General features: G+C 52.2%; 1 protein-coding gene and 1 pseudogene across 2 annotated transcripts; both read right to left on the reverse strand.

Moving 5' to 3' along the window:
• Positions 1-207: 207 nt before the first annotated feature.
• TINCR (TINCR ubiquitin domain containing) lies at positions 208-10,444 on the reverse strand. 2 transcript variants are annotated; one of them, NM_001396447.1, is made up of 3 exons: positions 10,002-10,289; positions 4,128-4,257; positions 208-3,443 (listed from the first exon to the last, which is right to left on the reverse strand). In NM_001396447.1, exons 1-2 carry the CDS (start codon positions 10,259-10,261, stop codon positions 4,254-4,256), a joined length of 264 nt encoding a protein of 87 aa, NP_001383376.1. In that variant the 5' UTR covers positions 10,262-10,289; the 3' UTR covers positions 208-3,443; positions 4,128-4,253. The 2 variants fall into 2 exon arrangements, with proteins under 2 accessions (NP_001383376.1, XP_054528362.1); XM_054672387.2 differs by having other exon boundaries at positions 3,347-3,443; positions 4,128-4,995; positions 10,002-10,444.
• An 8,375-nt stretch (positions 10,445-18,819) lies between these two features.
• On the reverse strand, positions 18,820-19,278 carry LOC134809063 (small nuclear ribonucleoprotein E-like; annotated as a pseudogene).

The raw sequence follows: 19,278 nt of genomic DNA on the forward strand, positions 1-19,278 counted from the left end.
GGCTGGCCTGGGGTCAACTGGAGTAACAGTGTCACCTGGAGTAACAGCGTCACCTGGAGTAACAGCGTCACCTGGAGTAACAGCATGTGCAAAGGCCTGGAGGGGAGTGAGAGGAAGGTAAAAGTACAGCTCAGCCCAAAACCACAGATGGGGTAGAATGAAGCCCACGAGAGCTCCAAGGCCAAGTTAGGAAGCTTAAACTCAATCTTGTTTTCAAACATGTAATCTTTTATTCAGTACACTCTCAAAACAGCATTTCTGTATCTAGTTCCAAGCTGGGTGATCCTGCAGCCCCAAAGGTAGTGATGACTCTGCTGGGAGGAGACACAGACCTCCCAGTTCAGTGGATCCCGAGTGAGTCAGAAGGTGAGACTGGAAGCAGCAGGGTCCTTGAGGGAAGTAGGCTCTCCTTGAAGGATAAGCAATGGCTGCATGAAGTAGCAGGTATTGAAGCTAGGGCTTTGAAGGATGAATAGGAGCTTGCCAAACAAAGAAGGTGGGACATGCAAACCAAGCGGAGGGACTGTGGCCCAAACTCAGGGATACATGGATGGAGTAGCAGGAGAAAAAGAGACTGGGGGAGCAGGAAGAGTCAGTGTGAGCTTTCTCCAGATCCAAAATCAGCAGCCTGTCATTCAAGGCCAAGGCATTCCACAACAGTTCCCCTTGGCCCTGCCAAGCCTATCGGGCCTGGAGCTTCCTCAAAGCAGCTCTGACAACTCCAGCCACTGTCATCTCCCCTCTTTGTGTCACGAGGACCATGCACTTTGGTGCATGGTGACATTCAGTGGGGGCTGCTTTCCTCGGTGTGGCTGTGGGACCGTAGGCCCATGCCTCAGTTTCCCAACCTGGAAAACGGGCTGCAGGAAGCCACTTTTGCAACTTATGTTTATCTCAGGCCAGGGAGGCCTTGGACAAATGATGTGAAGGAAGAAGAGAAAAATGGAAGATAGGGAGGGAGAGGAAAGGAAGGGGGCGAAGGAAGGGAGAACAGATGGGATGGGAAGGGAAGGGAACGGAAGACGGAGAAAGGAAAAGGCCGTGCACCTCCCTACCCAGGTCATCATCAAGGGACAGGTCCAACATTATTATTTCAGAACATGCCAGGCTGTCGAGGCTTAAGAAATGGGTGATGATTTGCATGTGATTTGCATGCGATTTGCATACTGTTTGTTAAATGTCAAAACGCCCTGAAAATGCTTTCTCCCACCTCCACCCCCAGTTGAGAAGCAGGAAACCCTTCCCCACTTCCTCCACCAGCTCCCGGCATGGGTTGGGGACGCCTCAGTTCAGAGGCTAGGGTGGTGACCTTGGGCAGGCCGAAAGCCATCTGTAAAATGGGCTGTTATCCCGGCCCCTGAGCAGTGAGGCTGTCAATCTTTTTTTTTTTTTTTTTTTGAGACGGAGTCTCGCTCTGTCGCCCAGGCTGGAGTGCAGTGGCGTGATCTCGGCTCACTGCAACCTCTGCCTCCTGGGTTCACGCCATTCTCCTGCCTCAGCCTCCCAAGTAGCTGGGACTACAGGCGCCCGCCACCAGGCCCAGCTATTTTTTTGTACTTTTAGTAGAGACGGGGTTTCACCGTGTTAGCCAGGATGGTCTCCATCTCCTGACCTCATGATCCGCCTGCCTCGTCCTCCCAAAGTGCTGGGATTACAGGCGTGAGCCACCGCCCTGGCCGGCTGTCAATCAAGTGAGACAGGGCTCCAAAAAGATGTGCACAAGTCCTGGCATGGAGTAAGGACCAAGGAATGAAACTGGGGAGATTATAAATGCCCCATTTTCTTGCCAAACCCTGACGAGGCAGGTCCCTGAATATGCACTGGGAAATGAGGACAGAGGGGACCCAGGCTCTAGATACACGCATGTGGCCCAGCTGTTAGCAGAGGCCCAAACCACGCATGAGCAGGGATCTGGGCTGCCTCCCCCTGCTCTGTGTCCCTGACAACCTCCGTGGGCCTCAGGTTACCCTCTGCAGAACAGAGAGCAGCAGACTCTGCTCTAGGAGGAGCTCCAGGGGGCACACAGTGGGTCTCTGGGGACAAAGTCCTGGGTTAGGCACCAAGGGGAGAGGTGGAGGGGGATAGGAAGACCCCCCTCCAGGCACACCCAGGGGCCAGCAAGACCCAAGTCATTCTGCAAAGCAGGTCCAGCAGGTCTGCCTGCCGGAGTGAAGTGGGGCTCCTCTCTCTTCCCCTCCTGCTCCCCCTCCTCTCAGCCAAGCGGGAATTGCAGGGTAGATGCCTGAAGTTTGGCAGATGCTCTGAAGGGAGGCGAGCAGGAGACCCCGGGCCAAGTGCTGTCCCCGAGCTAAGCAAACGCACAGTCTGGGCACGGCTGTCCCCGTGGTGGTGATTTACTATCCACCTGTCCACGCTCTGAGTCCTGCAGCCAACAGGACTCTTAACTAAAACATTATTTCTTCCCAGGCTCCGGCGCCTCCGCCCATGGTGCCTGGAGAGTGTACACGGCCCTCGAGGACATGCATAGCCTCGGCACCCCCTCCCCAAAGACCCTCCCCAGGGGCTGTGCAACGATGACGTGGCTGCAGGTCAGAGGTGCAATGGAGGCCCGGCACACTGCCCTGAGGGTCTCCACCCGGAATTCCCACAACGCACTCCCTGCAATGCCCCGCGATGACCTCCCACACCTAGGCCCAGTTCCCCACCCCCAGATCCTCGTCCTCTTGGCCAGAGTTCTTCAGACCCCCTTCCCCGCTGCCCCAAGACCCTATGCAAGACGAGGCATCCGGATTTAAGGGGAAGGGGGAAACAGCCCAGGGGGTGGGCACAGGTGCCTCCTGGGGAGGTATTTGGGGGTGGAAATGGGGGCACAGTTGGAGGCCTGAGAACAAGCTAGGATGTCCACATCTCCCCGCTTAGTCATTGGAGAGTTCGGACACGACTGGCTGCACCCCCAGCCAGGGCTGTTCACTGCACAAAGGGCCTGTGGGGGCCCCAAAGAAGGCTAGGTGCTCTCTGGCTGGGAAGGAGGGAATCTGAGAAGACTTCCTGGAGGAGACTGCAATCCCAGGTGTATTGGAGCTGCAGAGAAGAGGTTGAAAAGTGCTCCAGGCAGGGGGCACGGCTTGGGCAAAGGTGTGGCTGGGAGAATGTCCTGGGCAAGAGCGGAAGTGCCTCTGAGTGTCTCTCTTGCCCCTTCTGTGCTTCTCTTCTTGCGATGCCCTCTGGCTGCCCATGGGAGCTTTCCAAGGTGGCACAGTGCTTTCCACTGAAGACAGGGCACCCAGGGCCCCAAGAGGGGAGCAACAACCTCAAAGTCACACAGCAGAGCTGAAAGGCTCAAGGCTCCCTCCCGATAGGCTGGGCAGGAGCAAAAATGTCCTAGGTCCATGTCAGGGACTGGGGCTCCAGCAGGAGTGTCTGAAGCAGTGTGCATCAGCTGGTCAGGCCAGGGTTTCACGGTCCACCTGGGAGCCCAGACCCTGGAACAACAGGAGGGGAAGGGTAAACCCGTTTCAGTCCAGGACCAGGGAAGGGTGAAACACCAGTTCTCCAGCCATTTGTCCTTTCCTTTTACCTAACATCCCTGACACGGACAGTGACATCTGCAGTCATCCCCTCCTGTGGATGTCCCCTGTGTCCTTTAAGAGGAACAGGGATGGCCCCTGGTGAATTTGGCTGTTTTCTTTTTTCTTTCTTTTTTTTGAGACAGAGTCCTGCTCTGTCGCCAGGCTGGAGTGCAATGGCGTGATTTCGGCTCACTGTAACCTCTGACTCCTGGGTTCAAGCGATTCTCTTGGAACTTGGCTGTTTTCTGCCACCTGATGGCAGTCACAGGAATTGCAGGCAAAGAGTGCAGTAAAGCCAAATCAAAGCTCAATCCTTTATTGTAAGGAGACAGGTAACAGAGCCCAGAGAGGAGAAGCAATTTTCCCAAGGTCACCCAGCAAGTCAGGGGCAACACGGCTCTGGTCCACGTGTTAGTCCAAAAAGAAATGAGACACCAAGGCCATGTCCCTACCCTAGAGGCCAGAAGCATAAGTGTATGGAGGGGGATGATGGTCAATAACATCTGTCTCTTCTCCTCTCTGGGCCTCAGTTTCCCCACCTATGGTCTCCACAATCTCTAAGGTCCTTTCTCTTTCTCAACTACTACAATTACTTACCTGGAGTGAGATCTAGGCTCCCGGGAGGTGGGAGAAGTGCCTTCCAAAAGTGCCCTCTACCCCAGCCTATTCCTTCAGCCAGTACCCAGGTCCCCTTGGTCATGGCTCTGCCTCCTCCAACCCAGACTACCTGAAAGAGGGAGACAGAAAGACACAGGTTGCAGAAAAAACACATCCCTTGCCTTGGCGTTCAAGGCTTCCCTATTCTGCCCAGTGTCTGGCTGGTGCCTCTTCCTGCCCCTGCCAGGGCTCACCTCTGACCCAGAAATTCCCTCCCCTGCATCCAGGCACCGCTAGAGCTCCAGAAAAATATTCTGAGCAGCCCAATGCTTGCCTCTGCTCAGGATTATGTTAGTGAGACAATACATCTCACTAACATTTATTAAGCACCTACTATGTGCCAGGCACTGAACTGGCAATCCAGCAGGGAACAAGATGGACGGCAGTACCCTCACAGAGTTTACAGTCTACTGCAGGAGACAGGTGAAAAAAATAAGTAAAACGTAGAGAAGTCGGCTGCTGACAAGTGATGGGGAAAGAGAGAAAGCAGGGATGGCGTGAAATAAAATTTTATTATTTATTTTTTTAGAGACGGAGTTTCACCCTGTCACCCAGGCTGGAGTGTAATGGCACGATCTCAGCTCACTGCAACCTCCGCCTCCCGGATTCAAGCGATTCTCTTGCCTCAGCCTCCCCAGTAGCTGGGATTACAGGCATGCGCCATCATGCCCGGCTAATTTTTGTATTTTCAGTAGAGACGGGGTTTCACCATGTTGGCCAGGCTGGTCTTGAACTCCTGGACTCAAGTGATCTGCTTGCCTCAGCCTCCCAAAGTGCTGGGATTGCGGGTGTGAGCCGCTGCGCCTCGCTGGAATGCAATTTTAAACAGGATGGTCAGGGAGGGCTGCAGGAAGAGAGAGAGTTGGGGACCTGAGGGAACAGCCTGTCCAGAGGCTCTGAGGCAGCGAGGAGGGCTGTGTGGCTGGAGCAGAGTGAGGAAGGGGAAGACAGGGAGGAGGAGCAAGCAGGGAGGGAATACAGCAGGTCATCCAGGGTCTTGCAAGCCTCAGGAAGGACTTGGGCTTTGACCCTGAGGGAGGTGGGAGCCATGGAGGCCTGCCGGCAGAGGAGGGACAGGCCCCGACTCAGGGGCTCACAGGCGCCCTCTGGCACCTGCTACGGGGAGGACAGACTTGTAGGGGACAAAGGCAGGGGCTGCGGACCTTGGCGGGGGGCAACTGGGCTGGGCCAGGGGTTGAGAAGTGGGAGGATTATGGTTAGACTTTGAAGGCGGAGCTGATGGAACCAGCTGAAGGACAGATAGAGGGGCTTGGGAGGAAGAGAAGAATAGACTGATGCCAATAAAATCAGAATAATAACAACTGTTCCCACTAATGGAGCAGGGAGAAGGTTTAGTGATGAAGGGCGTGGCTTTAAAGCTGGGTTTAGACCCTGGCTCTGCCCCTTCCCAGCTTAATCTTACTCTGCCTCAGCTTCTCCACCTGTAAACCGCCAATGATAACGGCACCCGGCCAGGCACGGTGGCTCACGCGTGTAATCCCAGCACTTTGGGAGGCTGAGGTAGGCGGATCACCTGAGGTTAGGAGTTTGAGACCAGCCTGGCCAACATGGTGAAACGGTCTCTACTAAAAATACAAAAAATTAGCCAGGCATGGTGGCGGGCGCCTGTAATCCCAGCTACTCAGGAGGCTGAGGCAGGAGAATCGCTTGAACCCAGGAGGCAGAGGTTGCAGTGAGCCAAGATTGCACCATTTCACTCCAGCTTGGGCAACAGGGCAAGACTCCGTCTAAAAAAAAAAAAAAAAAAAATGCTGGGTGTGGTGGCTCACGCCTGTAATCCCAGCACTTTGGGAGGCCGAGGAGGGCGGGCGGATCACGAGAGATGAGGAGGTCAGGAGATTTGAGAGCATCGTGGCTAACACAGTGAAACCCCATTTCTACTAAAAAATAAATAATTAGCCAGGCGTGGTGGCAGGCGCCTGTAATCCCAGCTACTCGGGAGGCTGAGGCAGGAGAATCGCTTGAACCCGGGAGGCAGAGGTTGCAGTGAGCCGAGACTGCGCCACTGCACTGCAGCCTGGACGACAGAGCAAGACTCCCGTCTCAAAAATAATAAATAAATAAATAAAAGCATCCTCGCCAGGGGACAGCGGTAAGGCCACATGAAAAGCCCCTAGCATCTCAAAGGCTCTCAAAGCATGACCATGACTGAGTGCCTGCTAGCTCCCGTGACAACCTGTCTCCCTGCAACGCTGCTGCCTCGAGGCAGAAAATGTTGTCACTACTGCATTTCACAGAGTGTAGAAACAGGAGGTGGCAAGAGAGGCTGGGGGAGGGAGAAGAGGGGGCCCTATCTACCCGGAAGTGAGAGAGGGCCTGGCAGGTTTGTCCCGAGCAGCCCACGCAGCTTCTCTCACCCTAGGGTACCGTCTGCACTGACAGGTCCCAAGTGTTTTTCTCCTTTCTCACATGGGGAAGCTGAGGCCTCCCCGGCTGCTGCTGCACCATCCACTAGTAGCCCCTGCTCTGCCTCTAGAGGTCTGGGAGTGGTCAGGGGAGCTCAGAACCCATTTGATGCCCAGAGAGGGTGGGTTAGCTGCCTCGGGACACACAGCCAGTGAACAGCAAGGGCAGATAGGGGCCCCTGTCTGTTGGGGAAGACAAAGCTGGACTCCGCCATCAACCCCAGCTGTGTGTGTGGTCAGGGATGGGCAAGGGGCAGGGCATTAGGACAGGGTGGGAGCCCAGAGGAGGTTGAAACTCTCTCTCTCTTTTTTCTTTTGTTTTGAGACGGAGTCTCACTCTGTTGTCCAGGCTGGAGTGCAGTGGCGCGATCTCGGCTCACTGCAACCTCCGCCTCCAGGTTCAAGCGATTCTCCTGCCTCAGCCTCCCAAGTAGCTGGGATTACAGGCGTATATCACTACGCCTGGCTAATGTTTGTATTTTTAGTAGAGACAGCGTTTCGCCATGTTGGCCAGGCTGGTCTCGAACTCTTGACTTCAGGTGATCCGCCCACCTTGGCCCCCCAAAGTGCTGGGATTGCAGGTGTGAACCATTGCGCCCAGCCAAAACTGTCTCCTCTGAAGGCTTCTGTTCTCTGCCTCCAGCATGGCTCACTGGGACCTCACCCTGGTCTCCTGTCTCCAGCCCTCCCCCCATCACAGTCTGTTATCCCTGCTGCAGCCAGGGGTTGCCTGTGAGCATTGAGTCAGGTCCCGTCCCTCCTCTGCCCACAGCCCTCTATGGCTCCCACCTCCCTCGGAGTCAAGGCCCAAGTCCTCCCTGCAGTCCACAAGGCCCTGCATGAACTGCCCTGGCCCCTCCCTGCCCTCCCTTCCTCCCTCTCTCCCCCTTGCTCCAGCCACATGGGCCTCCTCGCTGTTCCTCCAACATGCCAGGTGCAGTCCTGCCTCAGGGCCTTTGCACAGGCTGTTCCTACTGCCTGGAACACCCTTCCCTGACTCTCTGTTTAACCACCTCCTCCACATCATAGCCTGACATGTCACCTTTCCGGAGAGGCGTCCCCCAGTCACTGACCCCTCTCCACCTTCCCTGCGTCCCCCACAGCGCCAATTGCGAGCTGACATCCTCCTGTGCTATTATTTGGCTCTAGGCTCTGTGAAGGCGAAATCTGGTCTCTCTGGGTCACTGCTGAATTTCAGTGTCCAGCATGGAGTCTGGCACACAGTAGGCACACAATAAATGCTGACTCTGTACTGCATAATTACAGTCTGGACGTCTGAGGGTCGTCCAGCCCCCAGACCTCATAGAAGGTATGCTGCCGAGAACAGCCTCTCCTAGCCCCAAGCTGTGAACCTCCATCCCTCATCATCCTCTCAGCCTCCCCCTCCCCGCTAAGATCTTCCCTCAAGAGGGCCTGGGGAGGGGGCCTCTCCCGCCCCCACTGCAGCCCCAGGCTCCTGCAACACGGTGGCATCTGAGGCTCCTGCCCTCAAAACATCAACCCAGGCTCGGTGACTCAAGCCTCTAGAGGGCTGGTGAATGTGACCCCCATAAAATCCGGGGTAATTCACATGGCCCCCGTCCCTCTCCTGTTCAATGCTTCCAAGGAGGTGGTTCCAGGCTCTGAGACGAGGCCCCGCCCTCTTCACCACCTCTCAGCCATCCTCGACCCATTTCCCAGAGCTGCCCCAGGCCAGCAGTGAGCTGTTCCCGTGTCCCCAGCGCCCTTCTCTGCAGACCCCTCCTTGGGCCAGAAGACGCCCCACTTGAGGGTCGTCTTGGCCAGGGGACCTCTTTGGGGACCCAGATATCCAAGTGTGAGTGTGGGTAACGGACATTGGAGTGGGGCTGTGGGAAAGATAAGGCGGTAGGGAGAGACCAGAGAAGGAAGAGAGAGACAGAGCTTCAGAGACAGAGAAAAACAGCAGAGAAAAATGCAGAGACACCAGAGAGATAAAGAGACACAGACACACATGTTGAGACACACAGCGAGAAAAAGAGCAGAGACCAAAATAACAGAGACAGAGACACAGAGAGAGAAATACACAGTGGGAAGAGACAGAAATGGACAGAGACACGCAGAGAAACAGAGAGACAAAAGAGACACACAGAGAGAAAAACAGCAGAGACAGAAATGGAGAGAGACAGAGAAAGAGAGACAGAAATGGAGAGACACACAGAGGAAAGAAAGCAGAGACCAAAATGGGCAGAGACACAGAGAGAGACAGAGACAAAAGAGACAGAGACTCACAGAGACACAGAGAGAGATGCGTGCGCACACACAGACAGAAATGGACAGGGACACAGAGACAGAGACACAGAGAGACAGAGAGAAAAACAGCAGAGACAGAGACAAATGGACAAAGAGACAGAGAGACAGGGAGAGACACACACATACACAAACACAGAGAAAAACAGAGACAAAAATGGACAGAGAGACAAAAGAGACAGACACAGAGAGACACAAGGAGAAAAACAGCAGAGACAGAAATGGGCAGAGACACAAAGAGACAAAGGGGAAGAGAGACAGAGACACACACACAGAGGAAAAAAGCAGAGACCAAAATGGGGAGAGAGACAGAGACCAGAGAGGGAGACAGAAATGAGAGAGGGAGACAGAGATGAGGGAGAAACAGGGAGGAAAACAGCAGAGAGAGAAGTGGGCAGAGACACAGAGTGACAGAGAGAAGAGAGACAGAGACAGAGACAATCACAGGCAACCAAATCATCAGGGAAAGAAATAAACAGAGGCAGAGATGGAGACACACAGAGAGGAAAAGACAGAGACCAAAATGGAGAGAGAGACAGAGACAAAGACAAAAGAGAGAAAGGTGAGGAGACAAAGATGAGAGATGCAGAGATAAAACAGACAGAGACAAGAGACAGAAACAAGAGGGAGACAGAGATAAGAGATGGAGATGAGAGAGCCACAAGAGATGAGAGAGACAAAGATGAAAGAGACAGAGATAAAAGAGAGACAGAGACAAAAGAGAGAGATGAAACAAAGAGAGGCACAGAGATAAAAGAGTCAGAGACAAGAGACAGAAGAGGGAGAGAGATGAGAGACAGAGACAAAAGAGAGAAGAAGAGAGACAGAGATGAGAGACAGAGACGAGAGAGTGACAAAGATGAGAGTGACAGAGACAAAAGAGAGAGAGGGAGAAAAACAGCAGAGACAGAAACAGGCAGAGAAACAGGCACAGACAGAGAGCCCGAAAGCAAGACCTGACACCGGCAAGGCCGGGTCAGGAGAGAGGCCGGGCGGGCAGCGCGAGGTGGGAAAGCAGTGCCGGCCCGGGAGGCCGCCTTGGGCGCCCGCCTCCCCCGCCGCTCTCCAGGGGTCCCCGGCCGCCGCCCCCGCCCCACCCCACCCCGAGCCCCGCGGCCACCTGGGGTCGCTGACGAGCAGCAGCACCGAGCCGTCCTGCAGGCGCGCGTCGCGCACCGTCTGGTGGTCGTCCAGCCGCCGCGCGTTGTAGTAGAAGGCGCGCTTCCAGGAGCTCACGCCCTGGCCCACCAGCTGGGCGCGCAGGTCGCTGAGCGTGTCCCGCGGCCGCACGGTCAGCGGTAGCAGCAGCGCCTCGTCCGCCAGGTGCACCTTGATGTGGTAGCGCTTCCAGCGCGACAGCCCCCGCCGCAGCCCCTCCATGGCGCCCGCCCGGCTCCGGCTCCGGCTCCAGCTCTGGCCCCGGGCCCCGAGCGCCCCGCGCACCCGCCCGACTAGCCTGGCCGCCCGCCCCCGCCGCGCCCGTGCTCCGCCCGCCCGGACACGCCCGGCACGCAGTGGGCAGGCCCGGCCCGGCGGGGCGGGGCGGGTGCCACGGTCCCCTCAGGCGTCCGCTCCCCACTGCTGGCCCCAGAGTGCGCCCCGGGGTCTAGAGGCGGGGTGGCCACTCAGCACAGAGCCATCAGCGAGGTCATCCCAGCCAAGGAGACGCGCGAATGTCCAGGGGGTTACATGGTGGAGGCTCCAGGGAGGGAGGCTGGGAGGCCACTTTATTTGATCTTTTTAAGGACAGGCTGGAGCGCAGTGGCGCAATCATGGCTCGTTGCAGCCTTGACCTCCCGGGCTCAAGCGATCCTCCCGCCTCAGCCTCTCGAGTAGCTGGGACTACAGGCGCTGCCACCAAGCCCAGCTCACTTTTGTAGTTTTTGTAGAGATGGGGCCTGGCTGTGTTGCCCAGGCTGGTTTTGAACTCCTGACGTCAAGTGATTCTCCGCCTTGGCCTCCCAAAGCGGTGGGATTATAACCCTCAGCCACCACGCTCAGCCTACATTTAAAAAAATTTACTTTTAGGCCAGGTGCGGTGGCTCATGCCTGGAATCCCAGCACTTTGGGAGACTGAGGCGGGCGGAGCACGTGAGGTCAGGAGTTCGAGACCAACCTGGCCAACGCGGTGAAACTCCGTCTCTACTATAAGTACAAAAATTAGCCAGGCGTGGTGGCACATGCCTGTAGTTCCAGCTACTCAGGAGGCTGAGGCAGAAGAATCGCTTGAACCCGCAGACAGAGGTTGCAGTGAGCCGAGATTGTGCCACTGCACTCCAGCCTGAGCCACAGAGCGAGACTTATCGCAAAAAAAAAAAAAGGCCGGGTGTGGTGGCTCACGCCTGTAATCCCAGTACTTTGGGAGGCCCAGGTGGGCAGATCACAAGGTCAGGAGATCGAGACCATCCTGGCTAACGCGGTGAAACCCCCCGTCTCTACCAAAAATACAAAAAATTAGCCGGGCGTGGTGGCGGGCGCCTGTAGTCCCAGCTACTCCGGAGGCTGAGGCAAGAGAATGGCGTGAACCTGGGAGGCGGAGCTTGCAGTGAGCCGAGATCGTGCGCCACTGCATTCCAGCCTGGGAGACACAGCGAGACTCCGTCTCAAAAAAAAAAAAAAAAAAAGAGGGAGAGAGAGAGAAAGAGAAGAGGAAAGAAAGAATGAAAGAAAGAAAGAGAGAGAGAGAGGAAGAGAAGGAAAAAAAGAGAAAGGCTGGGTGCAGGGGCTAACGCCTGTAATCCCAACACTTTGGGAGGCGGAGGTGGGCAGATCACCTGAGGTTGGGAGATCGAGATCTACCTGACCAACACAGAGAAACCCCGTCTCTACAAAAAATACAAAAAAATTAGCCGGGCGTGGTGGTGGGTGCCTGTAATCCCAACTACTCAGGAGGCTGAGCCAGGAGAATCGCTTGAACCCAGGAGGTGGAGGTTGTGGTGAGCGGAGATCTGCCATTGCACTCTAGCCTGGGCAACAAGAGGGAAACTCCGTCTCAAAAAAGAAAAGAAAAGAAAAGAGCACCTGCTAAGTGACAGACAGTCTTCTAGGTACTTTATTGGGGTGGGGGAAGCATCTCTTACTTTTCTCATGACACTATGACTTCCCATTTTACAAGTGAGAAAACTGAGGCATAGAGAAGAAAAGAGATTTCCCAGAGGAAACAGAGAGAAAAGTGGCAGAGCTGGGATTCGAACCCAGGCCACCTAGCATTAGCAGTTTTGTTGTAATCCATTCATTACACAAACATCACTTTTTTTTTTTTTTTTTTTTGAGACAGAGTTTCACTCTTGTTGCCCAGGGTGGAGTACAATGGCACAATCTCGGCTCACCGCAACCTCCGCCTCCCAGGTGCAAGCAATTCTCCTGCCTCAGCCTTCCCGAGTAGCTGGGATTACAGGCATGCGCCACCAAGCCTGGCTAATTTTTTGTATTTTTAGTAGAGACGGGGTTTCTCCATGTTAGTCAGGCTGGTCTTGAACTCCCGATCTCAGGTGATCCACCCGCCTCGGCATCCCAAAGTGCTGGGATTACAGGTGGGAGCCACCTCGCCCAGCCCACAAACATCACTCTTATACAACCATGAGAGTTCAGATGGAGGTTTCTAGTTTTTATTATTATTATTACTATTTTTGAGATGGAGTCTCACTCTGTCACTCAGGCTGGAGTGCAGTGGCAATATCTCGGCTCACTGCAGCCTCCGCCTCCTGGGTTCAAGCGATTCTCCTGCTTCAGCCTCCTGAGTAGCTGGAATTACAGGCGTGCGCCACCACGCCAGGCTAATTTTTGCATTTTTAGTAGAGACAGGGTTTCACCATGTTAGCCAGGGTGGTCTCAAACTCCTGACCTCAAGTGATCTGCCTGCCTTGGCCTCCCAAATTGCTGGGATTACAGGCGTGAGCCACCACGTCCAGCCTTTTTTTTTTTTTTTTTTTCAGATGGAGATTTTAAAGATAACTCAAACCAAATTAAATTCCAGATGGCCCCTTCAACCCTTGCCCCCAGCGAAATAAACTATACAAATATTAGGAGAAAACACAGGAGTTAAAAATAAAAATAATCTGGGCCAGGCGCGGTGGCTCATGCCTGTAATCCCAGCACTTTGGGAGGCTGAGGCGGGCAAATCAAGAGGTCAGGAGTTCAAGACCAGCCTGGCCAACATGGTGAAACCCCGTCTCTACTAAAAATACAAAAATTAGCCAGGTGTGGTGGTGCATGCCTGTAATCCCAGCTACTCAAGAGGCTGAGGCGGGAGAATCACTTGAACCCGGGAGGTGGAGCTGGCAGTGAGCCGAGACCACACCATTGCACTCCAGCCTGTGTGACAGAGTGATACTCCGTCTCAAAAAAATATAAAAATAAAAATAATCTTAACTGTGTTAAAGCATATTAAACCCAGAAACCTTTAATTAAAAGATTAATAACTGACTACAAATATAAAATTCCTACACACATATGCACATTAAAAAAATACTAGAAGATCAAAAGGCAACATCAAGGAAGAAAGTTTTCCAAAACACGACAGACAAAAGACTGATTTTCTTAATATGTCAAGAGCATCTGGAAATCAATAAGGATTAACAAGCAAATTGAAAAAGGGGTGAGAGACTGGACACAGTGGCTCACTCCTATAATCTCAGCACTTTGGGAGGCCAAGGTGGGTGGATCACCTGGGGTCAGGAGATCGAGACCAGCCTGGCCAACATGGTGAAACCCTGTCTCTACTAAAAATACAAAAATTAGCCAGGTGTGGTGGTGGGTGCCTATAATTCCAGCTACTTGGGAGGCTGAGGCAGGAGAATGGCTTCAACCCAGGAGGTTGAAGTACAATGCCCAGGGTGGAGTACAATGGCAACTGTGGAGTACACAGTTGCAGTGAGCCAAGATTGCACCACTGCACTCCAGCCTGGGCGACAGAGTGAGAGACTGTCTTAAGAAAAACAAAACAGGCCGGGCACGGTGGCTCACGCCTGTAATCCCAGCACTTTGGGAGGCTGAGGCAGGCGGATCCCCTGAGGTAGGGAGTTCGAGACCAGCCTGGCCAACATGGAGAAACCCTGTCTCTACTAAAAATTCAAAATTAGCTGGGTGTGGTGGTGCATGCCTGTAATCCCAGCTACTTGGGAGGCTGAGGCAGGAGAATCATTTGTACCCAGGAGGCAGTGGTTGCGGTGAGCCAACATCGCACCATTGCACTCCAGCCTGGGCAACAAGAGCGAAACTCCATCTCAAAAAAAAAAAAGAAAAAAGAAAAACAAAACAAACAAATAAAAAATACTAGAAGATGAAGAGGCAACATCAAGGGGGAAAATCTTCCAAAACATGATAGACAAGAGACTGATGTCCTTAATATGTAAAAAGCATCTAGAAATCAATATGGATTAACAAGCCAGTCCAAAAAAGGGTGAAAGACATGAATGGATTTTTGTTGTTGTTGTTTTGTTTTGTTTTTGAGCAAACAGGGTCTTGCTGTTTCCCACACTGGAATGCAGTGACACAATCTTGGCTCACTGAAACTGTGTACCACCCCTCCCGGCTAATTTTTAGTATTTTTAGTAGAGACAAGGTTTCGCCATGTTGCCCAGGCTGGTCTCGAACTCCTGGGATTCAAGCAATCCTCCCACCTCAGCCTCCCAAAGTGCTGGGATTACAAGCATAAGCCACCACACATGAACGGTTTTCTGAAAAGGAAATACAAACGTCTTCTGGGCATAGGCAAGGGAGTTCATTCTCGCTCATGGTAACCTAAATATAAAAAAAAACTACCGTGAAATATCTTTTTCTTCTTTTCATCTGTCTGGCTGGTAAAGATGAAAAAGTCTGAGCATTTGCTGTGTTTTCAGGGTTTTGGGAAAAGAGCAGCCTCATGCTGCTGGGGTTCAGAGTGTGAAATGGTGTAAGCTCTCTGACAATAGCTATTTGAAAAAGGTATAAGCCAGCAGTGTCCTTTCTGGGAAGGTATCCGTGTGCACAAAGAGAGATGATAACATAATACATGTGCCAAGAAATTTACATGTAACACAGCAAAGTAGGAGGCTGGCATGATCCCTGACCTCCTTGAACAAAGGAGGGAAACTGAGGCCGGGAGAGGAGTAGTGGCAGAATGAGAACCCAGGCTGGGCTGGTCACTCTCCGGGGAAGGTGGGCGGGCTGGCTTAACCTGAAGAACTAGGTCACCATGGCCCCAGCCACTTCCCTATTCAGGCTGAATTCCAGGCCTCGCCCATCATAATTGCTGGTGTCCAAGAAGGTCAAAGGGAGGCCTGGGGACACTCGGCTTTAACACGGGGAGGCCACGCTGAGCCCTGGGAGTGCTAGGTGCCACTTCCAGTTAATTCTGACTTTCTCATTAAGCTGTTAGGAAAAGTCCGGTGGCTGTGGGCGACCGGCCCCTCTGCCTGGGTCTGTGGATTAGAGGGATCATGGTTTTTGCCTCGAGACACTGTATTATCTGTTGCGGGCAATTATGGAAGACACAGGCAGACAGTGATGAGCTCAGAGAATCCCTGAGCTCTGGAGTCTGGGAGGCTCAGAATCGTGGGATCACTGAACATGTAGACACTTAGGATCTTAGAACAGCTGGTGTTCAGTCCTCCTGAACATTGTGGAATCTCAGAGCTCTCTAGTGGGTGGGTGGGGGCTCTGAGCGGTAATCACCATACATCCCCTCTGGCTGTCTTAGGGGAGAAAAAGCTGCAGTAGTAAGTTTTAAGAAAGTTCAGCAGGAAGCAAGAGGAATAGGCTTTTAAAAATGGGCCAGAGTCCGGGCATGGTGGCTCTTGCCTGTAACCCCAGCACTTTGGGAGGCCGAGGCAGGAGGATCACTTGAGGCCAGGATTTTAAGACTAGCCTAAGCCACATAGCAAGGCCCTGACTCTACAATTTTTTTTTTTTTTTGAGACGGAGTCTCACTCTTTCACCTAGGCTGGAGTGTCTTTTCACCTAGGCACGAACTCAGTTCACTGCAACCTCCACCTCCCAGGTTCAAGCGATTCTCCTGCCTCCTGAGTAGCTGAGGTTAGAGGCATGCGCCACCACGCCAGGCTAATTTTTATATTTTTAGTAGACACGGGGTTTCACCATGTTAGCCAGGCTGGTCTCGAACTCCTGATCTTAAGTGATCCACCTGCCTCAGTCTCCCAAAGTGCTGGGATTACAGGTATGAGCCACCATGCCTGGCCAGAATTTTAAAATTAGTTGGGCGTGGTGGTGTGCGCCCCCATAGTCCCAGCTACTCAGGAGACTGAGGCAAGTGGATCACCTGAGACCAGGAGTTGGAGGCTGCAGTGAGCTATGATTGCACCACTGCACTCCAGCCTGGGCAACAGAGCAAGACCCTCTCTCGGAAAAAAAAAAAAAAAAAGAAAGAAAGAAATCTCTTCTACATTACAAGAGGCAAAGTATGTATAATTCCAGAATGTGGCAATGCAAAGGGCAGTGGATATGTTACAGATGGGGGCAAGTGGGCCTGGCACCCACCCTCCTTCCCTATTTGCCTACAGGATTGGTGGAATATGCAGCCCCCCCCCCCCACACTTCTCCCTGCTGCCCGGCCTCTGATGAACAGGCATTCTGGCCTATATTATTATTATTATTATTATTATTTATTTTTATTTATTTATTTATTTATTTGAGACAGAGTCTTGCTCTGTTGCCCAGGCTGGAGTACAGTGGCACAATCTTGGCTCACTGCAAGCTCCGCCTCCCGGGTTCACGCCATTCTCCTGCCTCAGCCTCCCGAGTAGCTGGGACTACAGGCGCCCGCCACCATGCCCAGCTAATTTTTTGTATTTTTAGTAGAGACGGGGTTTCACCATGTTGGCCAGGATGGTCTTGATCTCCTGACCTCGTGATCCACCCGCCTCGGCCTCCCAAAGTGCTGGAATTACAGGCATTGAGCCACCGTGCCCGGCCGGCCTATGCTATTAATTTATTTTATCTTATTTTACTTTATGAGACAGGATCTTACTCTGTTGCCCAGGCTGGAGTACAGTGGCATGATCATGGCTCACTGCAGCCTCAACCTCCCAGGCTCAAGCGATCCTCCCACCTCAGCCTCCTGAGTAGCTGGGACTACAGGCACACACCTGTAATCCCGGTTGTGGTGGCGGGTGCCTGTAATCCCAGCTACTCTGGAGGCTAAGGCAGGAGAATCACTTGAACCTAGGAGGCGCAGGTTGCAGTGAGCCAAGATTGTACCACTGCACTCCAGCCTGGGTGACAAGAGCAAAACTCCATCTAAAGGAAGGAAGGAAGAGAGCGGGGAGGAAGGGAGGAGAGGAAGGAAAGAAGGAGGGAGGGAGAAAAGGAAGGAAGGAGGGAGGGAGGGAGGGAGGGAGGGAGGGAAGGAAGGAAGGAAGGAAGGAAGGGATTGATTGATTCACTTCCAGGATGTTTGTTGGGCAAATGAAGGTTTATGGTGGTCCCTATTGGCAAGTTGTGTTTTTCTAGCCTCATTCTATTAGAAACAAAGGCTATCTGCCACCAACATGTTTAAACAAAGTAGCATTCCTCATATATAAAGAGTTGTTAGAAATCAATAAAAATAAAGCAACACGTGCAAAGAACGTGCATACACTTTGGACACACACAAGACATAGGTGGGAAATTGTAAAAGACTTGTAAAAAAGAATTTCACTGCTGGGCGCGGTGGCTCATGCCTGTAATCCCAGCACTTTGGGAGGTTGAGATGGGCGGATCACCTGAGGTTGGGAGTTCGAGACCAGCCTGACCAATATGGAGAAACCCTGTCTCTACTAAAAATACAAAATTAGCCAGGCATGGTGGCGCATGCCTGTAATCCCACCTACTCGGGAGGCTGAGGCAGGAGAAGTGCTTGAACCTGGGAGGTGGAGGTTGCGGTGAGCCGAGATCGTGCCATTGCACTCCAGCCTAGGCAACAAGAGTGAACTCCGTCTCAAAAAAAAAAAAAAAAAAAAAAAAAGAATTTCACCACTCTAATATTTGACAAAAAGATCCAATAATAGTTTTTGTGAAGGTACAAGGCAGTGAGCACTTGCATACATTGCTGGGATAAGTTAGTACCAAGTACCATCTTTCTGGAGGGCGAAATGGCAAAGTATATTGAAAGTCTTTGATGGAAAATAACCATAATGACTCACATTTGTTGAGTGACAACCTCATTTATTATCTTTTCCCCATCAGAACAGAAACTCCCCAACGGCTATTTTGTCTGTTCTGTTCACCGCTGAGTTCCCAATGTCGAAAAAACTCATGCCCCTGATTTTTATACCCAGCATGATCCCGTCTACTCAGTTTTCTGAAGTTTGAGAACCGCTGAGCTAAGCTAAAAGGAAAGTTTTTATGCAGACAGACGTCCGAGCATCCAATCTATTTAGGCCTTTTTGACAACCCTCAAGTTCTTAGCAGTGAGTGAAGAATTCTCAGGGGCTCCCCACTGACCCATAGGTTAATAGATGTGCTTGTAGTTACTAGAATTAAATGAGGTGATTTTTCCTTTTTTTTTTTTTTTCTTTGAGGGAAGGTCTGGCTCTGTGTCACCCAGGCTGGAGTAGAGCGGTGTGATCTCAGCTCACTGCAACCTCCACCTCCTGGGCTCAAGTGATCCTCCCACCTCAGCCTCCCGAGTAGCTGGGACTATAGGTGCACACCATCCCGCGTGGCTAATTATTGTATTATTATTATTATTGTTATTGTTATTATTATTATAATTATTATTTTGTAGAGACAGGGTTTTGCCATGTTACCCAGACTGGTCTCGAACTCCTGGGCTCAAAACAAATCTGCCCACCTTGGCCTCTCAAAGTGCTGGGATTCCAGGCGTGAGCCACCACACCCAGCCTGAGATAATTTATCACATTGAGGCTTTATCATGCTCCAGGCGTGTTCAAGGTTTTACAAACCTCAACTCACCTCATAGCAATGCTATGAGATAGATGCTAATATCAAGCCCATTTTTTTTTTAACACAAACAATCCCATAGTATTTATTGCCATCTTGTAGTAACACAAGGGTAATCAAAACAATATGAATAAATGTTCACATTGGACAAAGGACATCTAAAAACAAACTGTATCCTTCTCAACAATTTCTCACTTCATTGATCATTTCTAGTTGGAGACACTTTGTAGCAGAGTAATATTATCTCCTTTTAGCATGAGCCGACCCAGTTGTTTTCTTGACTTTTAGAATGAATCTCTTCTGCATCATCTAATACAAGGTTCATATACTCATCAAAACCAATGATACAGCCTTCTATCCGCATATTCACTTGCTCATAGAGCCACACCTGAATCCGCGATCTATTTTGTAAGTATCTGAAGATGAGGCTGATGGGCTGCGCCATAACCTTCTGCACTTTCTGGCCCTGGCCACGGTACGCCATGGTGGAATTTCACCCATTTTTTTTTTAAAATAAT

The sequence above is a fragment of the Pan troglodytes genome, chromosome 20 (assembly GCF_028858775.2).
Source record: "Pan troglodytes isolate AG18354 chromosome 20, NHGRI_mPanTro3-v2.0_pri, whole genome shotgun sequence".
In the NCBI taxonomy this organism is placed as follows: domain Eukaryota; kingdom Metazoa; phylum Chordata; class Mammalia; order Primates; family Hominidae; genus Pan; species Pan troglodytes.